Raw genomic sequence first — 18,492 nt, forward strand, 5'->3', positions numbered from 1 at the left:
CCGTGTGGGCGGTGGGAGGGTTCTGTCCCTGCCGGGCGGGGCGATGTCATGTGGCCGCGGCTCCGGGAAGCGCCGAGGGAGCGGGGCCGGGAAGGAAGGAAGGAGGATGGCGAGCTGGGGTCGGGCGCTGCTGGTGCTCGCCGCGCTGCTCGTCCTGGCGCAGCTCTCCTGGGCGCCGGACCCGGTGAGCCTGGGGCGGGAGGGAAGCCGGGACGGCGCGGTGGGTGGGATCGCCCCCAGCCCTCTGCGGGGGATGGCGGGGGGGAGACGGCCGCTCTTCCCCACGCCGGAGGCCGAGCGAGTCCTCACACCCGCGCGTGTGGATGTGCGGGGTGTCCCGCTGTCCCACGGGCTCGGCGGCTTCCTAATGGCTCCTGTGGCGCGGCCGGGACGGGCTGTGCCACGGGTGTGTTGTACAAGTCCTTGCTCGCTCCTGCACTCGGTTTCATGTGCGTCTGTAAGGTCAGTGTTGCCCTCTTACGCCAAAGCGGCGATTTCCAAAGGAAAGTTAGGACGGGCTTGCTAAAAGTAGGGACACCTGGGAATCTGCTGAGGGTATTTGCTGTAGCTCACCCAAGGAGAAGTGTTAGAGTAGGCCGGCTTGGGATGTCGTTACTTGTTCTTTCGGCTGTTTTGACGTTTAGGGTTTTTATAAGCTGAATAAGTGAAATATTTAACTTTTGGTGGAATTGTGAAGTTGGGATGGGGCAGAGGTAGTTACTTGGAACGGGCTGGCTCCCATCTTCTGGACATGTAAACAGCCGCTCTTGCTTCCTGGTGTATTTTTTATTCCTGAAGTAGCGAAGCACTCTGATCTCAGCAGTTCCTGAATCTCCTCGTCCTCTGTAAAGAGGACAGGTTTTAAATATCTCTGGATTTCAAAATAATATTTTGCAATCTATTTTTAAATATTTTGGGAATATCTACTTCCTTCGCTCTAAGGCTTTTCATAGCAAATGTTATTGATTTCAGGAAAATGAATATGGAATTTGTGAGAGGGGAGAATTACAGGAAAGGACTGTAGACATCTGGATGACCCATGTTCTCTTAGCTTCCTGATTACACAGAACTGGGCTCTCTTCTCGTCTCTCTCTTCTTCCCTCTCTCCTTCCAGTCCCATCCTACCCATCTCAAAGAAGTTTCCCAATACTATAAGCCAGCTCTAGCTTAAAACACCGTCAGAATTTTAGCCAAAAGTATCCTGGGGTATGGAGTGGTAGAAGAAAATGCCAGCCATCAGCAAAGTCTAGTCATTAGAGCTTGATTTTTGCATTTGATTGTACTTGGTACATCTTTGCACTTGCATCTAATCCACTCTGTGTCCAGATTGCAAGTTGTGCTGCTGTGCAGCCAGATATCAGGCTTGGATATTTTGGTTTTGTTTGACGTACTGGATTGCATCATTTGCTGGAGAATAAACAATTTTTGTCTTCCTACATACAGCTGTTTGGGTTCTTTTCATTAACAGAGAACATGGCAGCTAAATGTCTTGAGTTACACCTCAGTGGAGCAGACTGTCAGTCCCTTTAGCTTTCAGTTAGGCCCCCTCAACCATACTGAACTTTTTGTCCAAACCGCAATTTAAATTGGCTTGATCACCATTCCTTCAGAGCTGCAAGAGTACTCTTAAACTATCTGAACAGCCTTGGGACTGCTGCAGCACAAGAGAGTGCTGCTTTGGCATTGTCATGTGAGGGAAGGGGAGCAGAGAGAAAAATGTGTTAGACCACAGAGTTCATAGACCAAAAGATGCTGAATATAACAGATTGACTGAAGGAGACTGAATGCAATGTCCTTAAACTATGGAATTGTATTTAATAACTCAAAGAGGTAATTTTGTATTTATTCTTACATATGAAGATCAGAAACACTGAATATTAAGGAGGGATGCCACAGATGGTCCACTTCAAAAATATATTTGAGGGTAATTTAAAAAGTGCTGGCATTCCTTAGACTGGAAAAGCGACATTCAGTCTATGTCATATTAATGAAATTAGGCTAGGTGTCAAAATATTTGCTCAGCAGTCATTAAACCTTGCATTAATTTTCTTTACTACAGTGATTAATAACTGTTATTACTTGATTTTTTCTTCCTAGTTAGGAGTTCATCTCAACAATTTTCTAGCTATTTGGTTCCTGTTCCACTCTACTTTTTTTTTGTAATATAAATCTTCTGTGCTACTTCAGTTTTTTTCTTTTTATTTCCATCTTTCCCCATATCGTGTTCTCTTTCTGCTCCACTCTGTCATCTTCCTTTTAGTGTTTTAATCCTATGGTGCTGCACATCTGGTTTTGCCTCATTATGTGCATCCAAGTTTGTAAGTCAGCAGTACATCAGATAATGAAAATATGCAACCTACCGGCAACAGTAGGTTGTTTGTTTTTTTTGAAAAAGCAAACAAAAAAACCCAAACCAAACAAAGAAAGCATTACATCACCACTCACGAATAGCTGTATTCCTCCTAGGGGGTTCAATACATGTTTGAAAAGCAAATTTATAGTGATAACCTCCTGTTTGGAGCCAGCTTCTGCTGATGTTTTCTGAGGGACCACCTCTGGCTTGTCACATTGGAAAGTGACAGCAATTCTGTTGTGCTGGAAGAATGTTCCTTCTTCTCTTGCACAGCATTTATTGTTCCTCCTCTACTGTCAGGCCTCAGCAGAGAGGAGAATCTTGCTGACCACAGCACTAACTTCCTAGCTCCTTATTTCATTCTACTTTAAAAAAGTGCTTGATGATTTTTTCTGTTGCTGCAAGAAAATCCTTTAGGCGTCTTTTTTTTCTTTTTACCTTGTCAGAAAGATTTACTGTTACTCTTTAGCTGATTGCAAAAGGGAACAACTTTTTGTTCCTTGTTAAAACTTCATGTAAGAAACAGAAGCCAAAACACTTCTAGTTTTCTAGTTGTCTTTAGACAACTAGGGGAAGCCATGCGAGGAGCAGCTGAGGTCACTTGGCTTGTTAAGCCTGGAGGAGACTGAGGGCAGACTTCATCGCAGTCCACAGCTTCCTCATGAGGTTTAGGTTGGATATTAGAAAGACGTTCTTGACCCAGAGGGTGGTTGGGCACGGGAACAGGTTTCACAGGGAAGTGGTCTCAGCACCAAGCCTGACAGAGTTCAAGAAGCGTTTGGACAATGCTCTCAGGCACATGGTGGAATTCTTGGAGTGTCTTGCACAGAGCCAGGAGTTGGACTCAATAATTCTTGTGGGTCCCTTCTAACTCAAGATATTCTGTGATTCTATGATATAATAGTTTACCTAAAGACACTACTAATAATCTTGACTTTCTTCAGATAATCAAGCAGTTTTGAAAGATGTATGTGTTGTTTCAGGAATTATTCGTTCCTTTAGCTTGCTTTATCCATAGACAGATGAGGAACCTAAAATTACTGCAATATAAGGAGGAAACATTTTCTCTGTTACCTCCCCCTTTTACTGTTGCTTTCTTCACCTCTTTTGTGACTTAGGTTGCAAAGGTCTGGAAAGATAAAAATAGCTGCAAATACAGGATTAAAGTCTCAGGATGAAGTGTCAGGAGTGACGTTATGTCACATTTAAGAGTGCTAGCACAGGTGACTTTTAGCACCAGGAACATCACCTACAGTCCTCTGAAATCAGTTTGCATGATTGCCACTGTTTCCTCCATGTGCACATGGCCTATACTGACAGATTAACTGAACTGTCATCCCTTTGAGATAATTTTTTGTTACAGGCTTTATCTGTCAAGAACCATATTTTTGAGAGCAAGTTTCTCCTGAAGGTCCTAATCTGTGCACCCACTGCAGTAGGATGCATGAGTAATGTCACTTTTTCGAACTGATTATAGTATTGCAGGATGGAAAATTTCACAAGACAATTGCATTAATACTGTTAAGCATTTGTCTGACTTTGCACAAAGCCTGTGACTTCTGTTGCCTAATTAGTCATCTGATATCCTTCCCTACCCTCCTTGTTTTGACACTTCTTCATTTTGAAAATTAAATGGCCTTTTGCATTTGATCTTTTGTTCCAGCTATGCAAAGGCTATAACAGCACTGCAGTGAAATCTAGGAAACACTTCGCTGCTGGTCCTATACCTTCGTCTCACATGTTGGAAAGCCAAAATTCATTTCATGCTTTCTCCCAGCAATTTGAAACAATACAAAGAGAAGCACATGATAACACAGAGAAGGCAATCCCAGTTTAGAATTGCTGTTTCCAGTTGTAACAAATTAGGCCAGTGTTTAAAGTCCGTGGCATTGTGTAAGACATTGTGTTTTCTATATTAATGCTTTAAAACCAGATAATGGGATCAGACCAAAGAGAACATGGACATTGTTTAGCTTGTTCCAGTTTAGTTTGTTCGGTTAGGTCACTGCTGGAGATCTTGTCCCAGTTTTCATTGGAGCCAGAATGCATTATAAGGGCACACTTGTAAAGTAATCTAATTAATACAACCAAATAAATATTCAAAATCAAGGGTGGGGAAGAAGGGGAGTGGTGGAAGGATTCCTACGTATTTTTATTTCTGTTCTGTCTCTCAAACACTTGTGCTTTGGGAGCCTTTGTATGGACTCCCAGAACAGCACATGTACCTTTGTTTTTTTCTTAGTGGGGCATATTGTGCTTTAAGGAGCTTACTGAACTTCTCAGATAGCTAAGGGACCAAATCTGGTCTATTCTCAACTGGCTTGAAGCAGAAGTGCAGGCACCTAGTAGGCAGTTGATTGTATTTCACTGGGTAAAACGTGCAGTTATCATTGTGGCATATATATGCATATGTTTATGTATTTATATGCATGCTTTATGTAATTGATGGGAAAACACCCTTGCATTCACTTTGAGTACACCTAAAATAGTTCTCAGACTTTCATTTGTAACTAGCCATGCTTGCAGTAATGAAGGTACCTATTTTAATTATATTCCTGAAATGCACCTCTCGTAATGTTTAGCACCACTTCAGCAGCATTTTTCCGCACTAAATCCAAAGTCCTGCCTTTTAGCTCATTATGCCAGCTGAGTAATATGCACAAAGTTCAGTGTGCTTTCCCTACCCCAGCTACACAGTGAAACTGAACACTAAACATAATGATGAATGGTGCTATAAAATGGGATTATGAATTGGACAAACAGAACAAACTGGTCCATCCTGAGATTTAAGGTTTCTGAACTTGTATAAAGAAGTAAATAAAGTAGTAAGTAAATAAAGTGCTCTTCATTAAATCACACTGAGTAAAAGTGGGTTTGTGTCTTTATCATGATCTTGTGCTTGCCCTGGACTACATTAGGCAAGTTGTCTGAAGGTCTGTCAGACAGCATGGGGAAGTTGCTGCTTGTCCCTACCTCTTCTGTTCTCCTCTGCACCCTTTCCAAAGTCCCAAGATTTTGAATTAACTGACTAGTCCTAAAGGTTTAATTCAAAACTAAGTCTGCTAGAATAATACTGTTTTAACAAAGAAGCTAAATAGTAACGTGTCACTGTCTTTACAGTATGGAGAAGAGTGCAGGAGTAAAATGTACCCTCCTTCTGGACCAACGTAAGTAATCTGATTCAACTTGTCTAGCAAATTACAGAGAAGTTGTGATTTGCAAGTCTGAACAGGGTTTTTTCTTGAATCTCGTTCCTGTTGCAGATCTAGAAAATGCTCGTTACAGGTGGGAAGCACCTATTTTGTCAAATGTTTTTTCAGAGCCTTCTTTAAATTTGATCTCTGGTGTTTATCTTTCAGGTTCAAAGGGAATGTACCCACATATGTCATAAATCTTGATTTACCTCCCAGCAAAAGATGGGATAACTTGATGCAGGACAAAAAGACAGAGGTAGGATATACAGAGCTTGTTTGAAGTTTAGCAGGTATAAAGCTAGCACATGGCCTTTTATTTTCAGAAAGGTTTTGGAAAGGAATACAGGTGTTAAAATTATATGAAAGGGATAATATTTTGAGTTGACTTTTTTAATATGATTCTAGCCTAAAATAATGCTTGAGTAAATCTTTTTTTCTGTTCAACACTTGACCTAGCAGTATCAAATGTAGAGGTACTGATGTTTGGGATGTAGAGGAATGAAATACAGTGTGCCATAGAGCAAGTGTGTGCAATTTGATTTATCAAATCTCTTTAGTGATGAAGCAGTGCAGGATGAACTGCACTGAGGAGTACACCAAAGGGACAGCCTCAGTAAACTGAAGTGAAACTGAGGCAGCATCCCTTCTCCTCTGCACCTCTCTGCTTCTCTTAAAACACTGCTTGAGATGGTGAAATGGCAAGGGGGAAATTAAGAACTTCCTGCCCTTTTCAGGGATGCTGGTTGTAGCACTGGTGTTTACACAGCAAAAATATTTTTTAAAATACTTGAGCCTATTTCAAACTACTTAAAACAGCTGTTCTTCTGAAGATTGCTAAAAATTCAATTCAGTAATAATTACTTTCTCAAATAAGGCCAGGGCTTTTTGCTATACCCCTGCTGACCTTGAGCTTTCAACTCTGAAAGCCAGACAAATTCTACTTACATGCTAATATTTATTTTTAAAGTCTCATTTAAACCAGTGGGTGTTGGAAGCTTCAGGTTGCACCTTAAATTCTGAAAGGTTTTATCTCTTGTGTACTTTGGAGTTAGATGGAAAGGAACTGTTATTTGTGGCCATTCACATGTCACAAATGGAAAGCATGTACTTTTATAAGAACTTTGTCAAGTATTTTTGTCTTCAAAAATACCAGTGCTTAAGCAAAGAGCTTGTAATTAACATTTTTAAAGATAGAACAAGGCAGAGTATTAAAATATGATCAAAGGAACACAAGAGGAGGATGGGTTTCCTGTAATCCATTTTCTCTGGTAGAAGGACATGTTGGAACTAATCTAGAAAGTTACTTGAACAAAGGTTGAAGAGTGATTCTCTTCAAGAGTGTCAAGGGTTGGAGGTGTTTTTCTCACCAAGGACACCACATTTAGCACTTTATTTAAATACATATTTTCTCAACGAAATGTTTTTCTGAAAAGTCTGTGAAGGGGTTTTGTTAATATTCTAGCAATTCTTATGATTAAGAGTTTCTATTCAGTAAAAGCTCTTGTTCTTTTTAGCTGAAGACTGTGGTCCAGAATATTAAAGATATAGCAAATACCTTCTTCCCCAGCGGCAAAGTTGTTGACATAGTGGATAACAAAATTGTAAGTATTTTCAGCTTAATTATTTTATTACTGTATGCTCTGACTATCAGAATTAAAATGCTACTAAATTTGACAGATAAGAACTTTAAAAGTTCCTAATTTACAAGTTCTTAATTCCACTTCCAGAAAAGAACAGAAATGCTATTTAGAGAGTCACTCTGAAATTTTGCCATCTTGTCAACTCTGAATTACTCTGAAACCATCAAACAAAAAATGCATGTGCCTCTTCCTCCTCTAATTTTTCCCAAGATCTTTTCAAGTTTGGATTAGTCACGCTAGGCAAATATGCTACTGACTTAGTTAAAGTAACAAAACACTTCACTGGAATTCTTTGTGCAATGTTCTACTCCTTTTAAACAGTAGCATAAAATCAGGTTTTGTAAACTGTAATAAGGGTCTGATTACAGGGACAACTTTGACCAGGCCTCATCTTAAAAAATAATTTGATTCAGATTAAAATAAGCTTTGGCACGGAATCAGGACAGGGGAAAGCAGTGTAGCGGTAGACACATCATAAAGTCAGATTTCTTCCCCATTTTTATTTGCAGCATATCCCTGTGTGCCTGAGTGGGGTTGACATAAAGGCAGCACATACAGGTAGTCATACCAATGTGGGAAAGTTAGGGATGCCAATAAACACTGACATTAAGCTAAATTCCAGTTGAGCTTTTAATATATACAAATCCCACTTCACTCTGTTCCATCTATTGCTGCTAAGATACTGTGCTAGTCTCCATTGCTCACGTCAGTATTTTGATAAGTAATAGTTTTTACTTTTCCTAAGTATGTGCTTGTCTTCAAAGGACTCTGCAAACATCTTCAAGTTCTACTGGCTGCAGAGAAATTATATACTCAGTAGTTGTGAGAGGGGTGTACCTGTTGGGGAGTAACAAAATAGTGTTAATTTAAACATACATCATACAAAACCTTTCTTTTCAGGCTCATCTGACCGCCACACTTCCTTATCCTTTCAATGAAGAACTCCAAGGGATTGCAAATTCCTCTGGGATTCCTTTGGGTAATAGTTTTTAACACTCATTAACATAGTGGAAAACTAGGAATTCAGACTTGTGTAAAATTAGTATGTTTACCAGTCTGCAGTTAGTTGTAGTCATCTGAGACCTTAACAAATTATTAATTAAGTAAGTAAAGCAATAAATTGCATCTCACACTAAATAAAAACAGTATTTTAGAGAACAAAATAAAATCACATAAGCCTTTCATGTGGCTGGGACTTCTCTGTAGAGCTGTGGTTTCTCACTCCTAAGTTTTGGGAACTGGAGCAGGTCTCAGCTCCTGTGCACCAAAATTTGGGGGAATCTTTTATTCTCATCGTTCAGCTGTGTGTCTGCTGTTGACATACAAAGGGCAAGCCCAGTCTCATGCTGTGATTTCTTTCCCTTGTGATCCTTGCCACTTCCTTCTGCCTTCCCTTTGCACCTCCTGTAAAAGAATGCCATTCCAGGTGAGAAGTAGGCACGGAATTCTTTCAGAATGGAGGCAGAGAAGGACTGTTGACCTGTTCCCACTGCTTCCCTCATACAGGAGCAGTACACCTGGTGCCAGGCAGCTGCTCCTTTATGGGAGTAGGGGTACATATAGCAACTTTCTTCTTTTAAGTGAATTTTATAGCTTCTTGTGAAGTTTCCAGAGGAGGAAATAGCAATGACTATCATCTTTCTTTGTGGTAAGGCAGAAGGCCAAGAGATTCTCATCCTTCTGTTTGCCTTTCAGAAAGCTCTTGATTTTGTTGAACCAGTTATTTCAAAGATCAAATAAGATTTAAACAGGAGTTCTTAATAGAAATATGACAGGATACTGAACTTTGCAGTATGCTTGTTTCTAACCATTTTTTTTCCTGTTCATGGTAAAAGTTTCAAAACTATTGAACTTTGTTTCTTTTTGTTCTAGGGGAAATTGTTATTTTTAACATCTTTTATGAAATTTTTACTGTATGTACATCAATAGTGGCGGAAGATAACACAGGTAATGTAACCCAGAATAATTTTAATAGTTTTCTTTTACGTAGAAGAGGTTCCACCTCAATTATACAAATACAGTCCTCCTCAGCTGCAGGCAAAAAGGTCTAGTAAAGAGACTAAAAGCAAGGATAATAAAAAGGTATTCCTTGAGAAGGGAATAAGAGATCACAGGTGTTTTAGGTTAAAAAAAAAGAAAAGACAGAAATACTTTCAAAAATGGTTTGGGTTTGGTTTTGTTGAATTTTTTGTTTGTCGGTTTAGGGAGTCTTTGGGGGGTTTTTTTGTAGTTGGTTGGTTGAGGTTTTCTTAGTAGGTGGTGTTTGTTTTTCTAGGGGAAAGAAACACCAGCTAGACACCTGAAACTTTCTCATTGCCATGTGGGATTTTGCATCTAGTTTCTAGCTATTGCATATGTATGGTGCTAGAGATTGACAAAATCGGTTCTCTCTTTTAAGAAGATAGACTCTTTCATTCTCCTTCTCAGTTCTGCAGCCCTTGTCTGCACCTGTTCCAGCTTAGGAAGTTTCTAAGGGATTCTCAGACAGCTTACAAATGTCTAATTTTTAGAGGAAGCTAAAATTGCATTGTCATTGCATTAAGATAATGTGGAAAGCATCTGAGGCCCAGATGGACTGCAAGATTAATTGATCTCAGTTATGGCAAAACATTTCTCTGATCAAAAAAACCCCCACCATTATTCTGTGCTTATGAAAAAGGCAACTAGAAATGGTATTTTCCTTGCTTACTTTCCCAGGTATTTGCTTGCTTAGTCATTTCTTGCATTTCTAAACTGAAATTTGTCTCTTTCTTTAAAAAAATCTTATTTGTTTGTTTGTTGTATAGGGAAACTGTACCATGCCAGAAACTTGGATTTTGGACTCTTTCTAGGGTAAGTACCTAAACTTGTGACTTTTTTTTTTTTTCAACCCAAAGAAAAAGCTAGCTGAACTTGAAATTTCTACATGCATTTTTTGAGTCTAACTGATGAACTGGATGTTGTTAAGACAGTGACAAGTAATTCTGCATTGTGTGTTGTGCAAAAAGGCTAAAATGAAAAGGATTATTCTGCTGATGTTATGTCAAACTGCCCCAAGTGCATCGAGACCAGTTGTGTCACTAAGTTTTTTCTCAGCTCCAATTTAAACTGTCTCAAACCACAGAATGGTTATCTCTGTGGCACAGTATGTGCCTTATCTCTGAGGCACAGTATGTCTTGTTCTTTACATGATAGGATGAAGCATCAATTTTAATGTATGCAGTGAAATGGGGATTAGATTGAGGCTTGGCTTTTTTATGTTTTTTTCTTTTTTCTTTTCTCGGATTATTCCCCTCGTTACTGTACTGTACTTTACTGGCACTTCCCATGGCTCATCATTTCCACTCAGGAGTCACTGATCTAACACCGTCATTCATTTGGATACAAACACTGTAGTTTGTTGCCCAGCACTGCATTCTCTCTTAGCTCTCATTTCATACCCCATGATCAGGTAGTTCAGCATTTGCTTTTATTACCCCAGTATATTTTGTAACATCACTCATCCAGACGATGCTCAATGTCCAGTTGGAATTTAAATGTTCATCTTCATTAAAATTCTCACCTGCCTATCAAAAACTCACTTGTTGTCAACTGTAACTCCACCAGTCCCTTGGTTTTGCATGTGTTGAATTTCTCTCATTTGTCAGAAATACTGTGAACATGTTCCCTGAAAATTAAAGAAACTTCAAAGCTGTTCCCAGAGCCTGGATTGTTTTCAGAAAATATAAGGATCTGCTAAGTGATCTTTATCACTCTCTTGCCTACAAACCGGTCTGGCTTATCTTACTTGGGACTTCCCTTCATGCAGAGAAAATCCAGTAGTGTGTGGTTTCTCTTCTTTGAAAAGTAAGAATTCGAGGTTTGATGTCATAGGCAGTACCTGTAGCTGCCTTTGCCATCAGGAACAGAAAGAAGTTTTGTGTGTTCACAACAAACCAGCTGTCCTGGTGGTGCTGTTTAATCCTAAGCACTGTATATGCTCTCACGTCAAACAAAACTTGGCTATTTTCACTGCCTGCCCATCTGTTTAGACTTCTTAGTTGTTCCTTGCTGGTGCTGCTCAGGTAGCTATGGAGCAGTGGTGTTGCTTGACATGAGTAAGATCAGAGGATAGGCATCACACACAGCATGCCTGCATGCTGTGAAGGGAGATTTTAAAAGCTACTGAGAGAGGGAAGTTTCAAATTATGTACTGTGTTCTGCAGGTGGGATGTTAAAAATAACTCGTGGACTTTAACTCGAGAACTGAAGCCTTTAGTGGTACTCTTGGACTTCCAGAGGAACAACAAAACAGTATTCAGGTCTACAAATTTTGCAGGATACATAGGCATGGTGTCTGGAGTCAAACCAGTAAGTATGGGGAAGGGGCATTGACAGTTTGTTAAGAATGCTTCAGTCATTCTTGGGATGTTTTTTAATAAATGATCTCTTAATTGTTCTGGTACACAGCATAGCTACTTGAAAAAAGATAAAAGAAAGCAGTGCTGCAATCTTCCTTGTGAAAGGAGATTGCCTGAATGAAATATTTCGCTTTGGACAATTCTTAAAAACAGCGTTGAATTCTGAATACGAACAGGACTGATTACAAAGTGCTCAAGTGGTTAGTTTCTTGCTAGCTAATAGCTACTGCTGTAATCCCAGAGGTGAAATGGCGTACTTGTGCTATTTTAACTCTTTCTCCAAAGCTTTGTAGAAAAAGAACTCCTAAATTTTAAGATTTTTTGATTGAGTTTTTGTTTAATAGGTACCTGAAATCTGAGGGTTATCTGTACAGCTGGTTTTTAAGATGTAGAACTATACCAGGATCTGCAGCTTTCTACAACTTCTCCTTTTCTACATGCTCTCCCTTTATTCTCTATTATAGGTAGCCCTTCTTGTAGTAGAGCATTCCTTATATAAACCCCTCCATTGTATCAATTTATTTTTGTCTTTGGCTCAAATAAGTTGGGAAGAGTCCATTCTGAATATGATCCAGTGTAGCTGAATTCCATTTTTCTCTGAAAGAAACAATTAGAAGAATTTGAGTTTGAATTGCATGTTGCAAGTAGCATGGATTGAATCAAGTGCAGCTGCACACCCGTGTGAATACCAGTAACACATCAGGCTGTACTTAGCACTGGGACTTAAACTGGAATAGTACGCACAGGTCTGAGAAGAAGGTGACATACAGCAGGGAAAGGAAAACTGGTTACTCAGTAATGCAACACAGACCAAAAGAAAAAATGGCCACAGGCTTGGCTTGACTTGCTTAGCATAAAAGCATGCTTTGCTGATTGCTCGGCTGGGTCAGAAAACTATGAATTATCATTTCTGCTTATTCGGGCAGTGATAAATTAGGTTCTTCTCTACATGGGATTGATCTTGCAGTCTATTACTCGAAGAGGAAGAGTCTAACAAACAAGAAGCTCAGTTGACTTCTAAATTGCAGTGCTACCTCTTGTTTATTAGTAGTACTAGTGAGCTGGCAATGGATGAAGGTTGGCTTGTTTAATGCTTTTCAGAACTCGTTCACACTGACAATGAATGAGCGTTTCAGTCTTGACGGTGGTTATGTGGGTGAGTAACGCTCATTTCTTTTATTATTTCTGTACAAGTCTTCCAGAACTTGGGCATACCAATTACCTAAATAAATAGTAAATATTGACCTTAATAAAAATGATGAATAGATTCCAGATGAGTAAGATAACACACAGCTTGTTTTAAAGGCTGTGAAAGTTGTAATTGCATGAGTGAACTGTCTGAAAACAAATTAGTGTAACCAGTGATATTTTGCAGGAATCTTCGAATGGTTTCTTGGTAGAAGAGACGGTATGTGGATGGGCTTTCTTACAAGAACAGTATTAGAGAATGCTACAAGGTATTTCCCCTCCCTCTAAATATTCTACTGCTTTAACTTGCTTTGCTTTCAACTAGCTTGAATACTGTGGATCTATGCTTCGTATCCAGTGATACAGATACCTTCCTAGTGGCCCTAACATTAAATTGTTCTGGTATTGCTGGTACTCCGGAGCGGGGGCCAAGACATCACACGATCCCTCAAATTTTTTTCTCAGATTTTTTTTTTTCTAATGAACCTGGTACACAGGTATCTAAAAGCATAACAGCATTCTGCATCAAAACACATCCAACAGGTAGTTGGATATTATATTAAAGGAAGTATATAGTATATATAGGAAGTAAGCAGAAACAAAGCTGTCATGCAATTAATTAATTCAGTGGAATATGACACAGTATGTCATCATCATTTTATTCATGTTTTAATGTAGAAAAAGTACAAAGAGCACCTCCAAACAACCATACTTTAGATTCAGAATGAGTAGAGATGCTTTGCTTAAATGTGTTCCTTCATTGTGGTCCTTTCTCCTCATATGTACATGAAGGGGGAGGAAAGACCAAATTAGTAACAACCCAGACTTTTCCTGGGTCTGTGTAACTTGTCCTTCAGTACTTGAACCATTTATAGCAGTTAATAGTCCAACACTACTTTATCCACAGTTACCAGGATGCAAAAGACAAACTGGCCAAAACAAGACTGCTGGCTCCAGCTTACTTTATACTGGGTGGAAAAAATTCTGGAGAAGGATGTGTGATAACTCGTTCCAGGACAGCTGCTCTGGATATCTGGGAGTGAGTATGCTCGACCTGACACCCAGCTCAGCCTTCCAGAAGAGTACAGGTTCCACCAATAATAGTGTCCGCTATTTCTTGTAACTTCTGTTGTACAAAAACTTACTTCTTTACCATCATTGAAAAATACCCCAGCAAGCCTAAAAAAACCAGTATATAGTATATACTGTATATATGTACTTACTATATACTTAGAGAAGCAAAACACAAACAGAGATGTCTTTTCCAGCCTTGATATCAAGAAAGGCACGTGGTATGTGTTAGAAACAAACTACGATCGCTGGAAGCCTCCACTAGTATTGGATAATCGTAGAGGACCTGCAATGAAATGCCTGAACCACACAACACAAGAGGTAAAAATCCTCCAAATATGTCATATCCTGCTGTTTTGCAACTCCCACGTTACAGTACTGACCTGACACAGCCAGGAGCATTCAGGTTATTTTCAAGCACAGCTGTAATGATAGAAGTGGTTGGCGGTTTTATGGTAACGTGTCTCTGCTTCTTGGTAAAAAGTGCCAGCTGGCCCTTTACATGCTTATTTTTCTTTTTTTTTTCCCTGGTTTTGGGCTTTCTCTTTGTCTAGGCAAGTTTCCTGCAAGTATTTTCAGCAGCTGCATATGCAGGGGATAAACCTGGAGATACTTTGAGAAAGACTTTCAGTGTTTTCTGGGCAGTTTTACATCAGTGAAATTCAAACACACATTGTCAAGCAGCAAATATAGTCCAGTGTCCCATGCTCTACTGAGGTCTGGTCTGCTCACGTTTTTGCAGCCTACATTCTTCTGATCTCAAGGTGTATGGGTATCATGTGCTCTTATAGCTATATGTTGTTATGTAATTGAGCCGTAAAAAAGTTACTGTTTTCAGCATTTATACTAATAGGATAACGTTCCTTAACATCAGTGTATAATTTTCTTTCAGAACCTCTCCTTACCAGCGATTTATGATGTTCTCTCCACAAAGCCTGTCCTCAATAAGGTAATGTTTCTATTGTTGCAGAAAGTTTAGAGTACGGGGCGGACCACTAACTACTGTACATCTAAGGAGTAGGTCACAGAAATACATTCAGGGGAAAACATGGATGTAAAAACAAAACAAATTTCACATTACTTTGTAAATGCAAAATGCAATTGCTGGAATAGCAATTTTCCGAAGGCCCTACAGCTTTAAAACTCCAAGTAGCCTGAGCCTTTTCCTCATAGCTGGCTCTGGTTTGAGGCAGCAGTTGCTCTACAGACATCGTGAGCACCCTTCTAATCTGAATTAATCTGTGATATATGCCTTTGTAATTAGCATGAAACAAGTTAATATACCTCATGGTTTGGGCATACTACAGGCACATTCATCTTGCAACAGAAGATGTTTTAGTCTGAACTTGCAGTTTTGATGTGTAGAATAAAAAAAGACTGAAGGAAGGAGTGAAAAGAGGTTTTGGATTATAAAGTTTAGTTACTATGTTCAGTGGAGGCAGCATTCTTGACTAAGAACACAAGCAATTTATACTTGCATGTTGTTGACTAAAGAAGGTAAATGCTTGTTTTAGTTGAACTGTTCAGCTGATACAGAGACAGGTTTTCACTAGTTGCTGTAATGAGGATTTTTTTCTTTTTTCTTCCTCCCACTGTCTGTTAGCTGACTGTGTGCACAACGCTGATGGAGGTGTATAATGGTCATACAGAGACTTACCTGCGGGAATGCCCAGATCCCTGTAGTCCCTGGTAGTCCTGTACCTTTCCTATGTTGGAAGCTGCTTGTCTGAATATTTCTGGAAAGAGATTCGTCAGTCTAACTCCATTCTTCAGAAATCTAATGGCTACATAGAAATGTCAATGAGCTTCTAACAACGAAGGACCCTTTTTCACAGTGGACTTCCTTGCTTTCTAACAGCAGTACTGCTGACAAGAAATGTATTCTAAAGAGTGTCTGGTGTGATTTCAGCCATTTCTGCCAAATGAGTTCAGCAGTTAGCTCTAGATCTCTTCAGTCTTGACAGTATTCTTGTTTTGTTGTTGGTTGTGGGTTTGTTAATTTTTGTTGTTTGGTTTGGTTTATTTAGATTAAAATACTTCTAAAGCACACAAGTTAAAATGGCACCTACCAAGCATGAAAAAGAATTGGGTACAAGACCATCTGGGTCAATACAGTTCTGTTATTCTTTTGTAAGCACTTAAGATGAATTGCATCTGGTCTAATATGAGGATATGTCTGATATGCCCTGTTATAAAATAACCTAGCAAGTATCATGTTTAGTCACAGAAACAAGGTCTTGGGGAAATATCTAAAATGAGATCTGAGCCAAAAATGTCTTGCCACTGATTTAAAGCTCTTTTGCTGAAGCTCTTTCTTGGCCTGTTAACAAATTATTTTTTTTAATACAGAATTTTCTGTTTTCAAAAAAAATAAATACTAATACAATAAAGAACTACTTTCTTTGACCAAAATACACATGCACTGATTTCGTACTTCAGTGTAAGTCACTGTGCACATTACATATCACGTGGCATAAAGGGCTTTCACTTCTAAATAGACTGATTTTAACGGTGTCTGAAAAAATGATTTGTTCCTTAAACTGATAGTTAAAGTTATTACCATAATAGGGTAATTGGGTTGCTTTGGAAGGATTTTGTTTGATTGATTGTTTCTTTGGAAAGTGGGGAAGGGAAGTCAGGTCAGGCTGCACCATTGGCCAAAATACAAATTAAGAAAACAAAGGTCATTTGGAAATAGAAGTAGTAGCACCCTAATACCCTAGGAAGCAGATAAGGAAGCAGTATTTTCATCTGTGCCACTGGCTGCATTGCTGGCACTAGTTTCCAGTGCCAACTCTTGTGTTTTGTAACACGCAAAGAGAACACACTGGAGAGTAGGCTTAGGGGCTGGTATATATGGTAGTTCCCTTGTAACCTCTCCTTAACCACCCTAGGAAAGAGCTGATATTCATAGTCCCACTGATCCAGGAATTTTAAGTTGCCATTGGTGTTAGGAAAGTGTTAGCTCTCTCTTTGGTGTCTGCAGACAGTATTGCGTAAGGCACTCCGATTAAAACTGACATCCAGTCACAATGGGATATGCAGAACAGTATTAGTGTAGTGCAGAAGCTGAGAACACAGGATACTACAGCTCCCTGTTCCAAATACTAAAGCGTATTACAGCTTTTTTTCCCCCATAATTACAAATTTAAGAAATCTACAGAAGGGAAAACAAGTGATTGTCCATAATAATCTCCCCAGGGAAATGGTGTATTCCCCAACATCGGTACTTTCAAGAGTCTGATGGACAGGGTGCTGGGGCATCTTGTCTAGACTGTTGCTGTTGACAAAAAGGTTGGACCGGATTATCACTGAGGTCCCTTCCAGCCTGGTATTCTATGGTTAAAAGAATCCCTTGTTTCAGTAGCCAGGTTACATCTTACTGCAAACTCTGTTCTCATTAGAGGTTCTCCTTCCATCAGCATTGGAAGAAGCAGGGACAACAGGAATACTATTTGACAGGTAGCTGCTGATAAAGAAACATGGCTTCTGGTTGAAGAAAATGAAGCACTGATATTCTAGGCCTTAGAACAACGCTTGTAGTAGCACAGCAAGAAGCGATTCAGAGGGATGTAAAACAATGACACATTGAAAACACACAGAAATCAACATCCCCCGATGTCATCATCATCATCACGGCTGGGCTTCGCGAACGAAGATTTGGGAAGGGCTCTACCCACGTTTGTTGCAAGCGCGTTGATCCCCCTATGTAAACTGATGTTAAAAAGGGCCAGTCTAGTTGTACATCTAATTTTTTTTAACTGAAGTATGCAAGCAGAAGTGTGTTAGCATGATTGTACTACCAGAGTACATTTTTAATCTCAATTTTGAATATTGAACCTATGTAAACCAAAATCAACATAACAGCATGATTTAATTAGGGGAAAAATGCATGTGTGAAACGCAGCTCCTGGGACACTTGATTCATATAAAACAGTTAAACCAAGTCAGATGTTATAGTCTGTACTGTGGAGAACACATCATATGCTTCTGAGTGCGGACCTTAACCTGGTAGGGGGTTGTTCAGATTTATTTGGAATGAAGTTGTGTAACAGCCATAATCAAATTACTTTGTAATTTAAAAATAAGTTTACGTGCTTAATTAGTCCTGTCCCACTTTAGCATATGTAGAGCAAGGCAGTGTAGACTATTTACAGTCATTAACTAATAATCTTTTGGTATGTCCCTTGTGCAAGACAAATCTACATTTCCACACTGGAAATTGCTTTATAATTGCAAAAGCACAGCTAAATCCCATGAATGTCTGTCCAGAGCTTGAATGCCTATGCCTGCTATTGACTAAAATAAACAAAGCTGTTTAAAAACAAACCCCCCAACAACTATGTATTACTGTGTCTGCCTTAATATACAAAAAGTGATGAATGTGATTAATTGCTTATTGATTTAACCTTCATCTGTCAACTCTGAAAGCACTTGTTCTGAAGGTTTTCTAAAGCTAGATAAAAAGCTTAATTTGCTCTTTTTACAGATTTCTTTGCTCTTGTTACAACCATTTTTAATGTCAGTTTACTGCCTTCCCCCTGCTTCTGCTGCCGTAGGCACTGTGATGGAAGCTAAGACTATTTCACTGAAGAAATGTTTGCAGCTACTTGCGACGTTGGGATTTCATTTATTTGCCTTTTTTTTAAAGAGAAGGACACAAATAA

General features: G+C 39.3%; 1 protein-coding gene across 1 annotated transcript; it reads left to right on the forward strand.

Moving 5' to 3' along the window:
• Positions 1-77: 77 nt before the first annotated feature.
• On the forward strand, positions 78-18,165 carry ASAH1 (N-acylsphingosine amidohydrolase 1). The gene is made up of 14 exons (XM_027735403.2): positions 78-184; positions 5,474-5,520; positions 5,713-5,803; positions 7,062-7,148; positions 8,088-8,166; positions 9,060-9,134; positions 9,974-10,019; positions 11,372-11,516; positions 12,668-12,722; positions 12,942-13,023; positions 13,662-13,793; positions 14,023-14,146; positions 14,718-14,774; positions 15,429-18,165. The coding sequence occupies exons 1-14, from the start codon at positions 107-109 to the stop codon at positions 15,516-15,518; spliced, it is 1,188 nt and encodes a 395-aa protein (XP_027591204.1). The 5' UTR covers positions 78-106; the 3' UTR covers positions 15,519-18,165.
• The last annotated feature ends 327 nt before the right edge of the window (positions 18,166-18,492 follow it).

Source organism: Pipra filicauda, unplaced genomic scaffold, assembly GCF_003945595.2.
Source record: "Pipra filicauda isolate LSUMZ 115617 unplaced genomic scaffold, ASM394559v2 scaffold57_size4234018_pilon, whole genome shotgun sequence".
NCBI classification, from domain to species: domain Eukaryota; kingdom Metazoa; phylum Chordata; class Aves; order Passeriformes; family Pipridae; genus Pipra; species Pipra filicauda.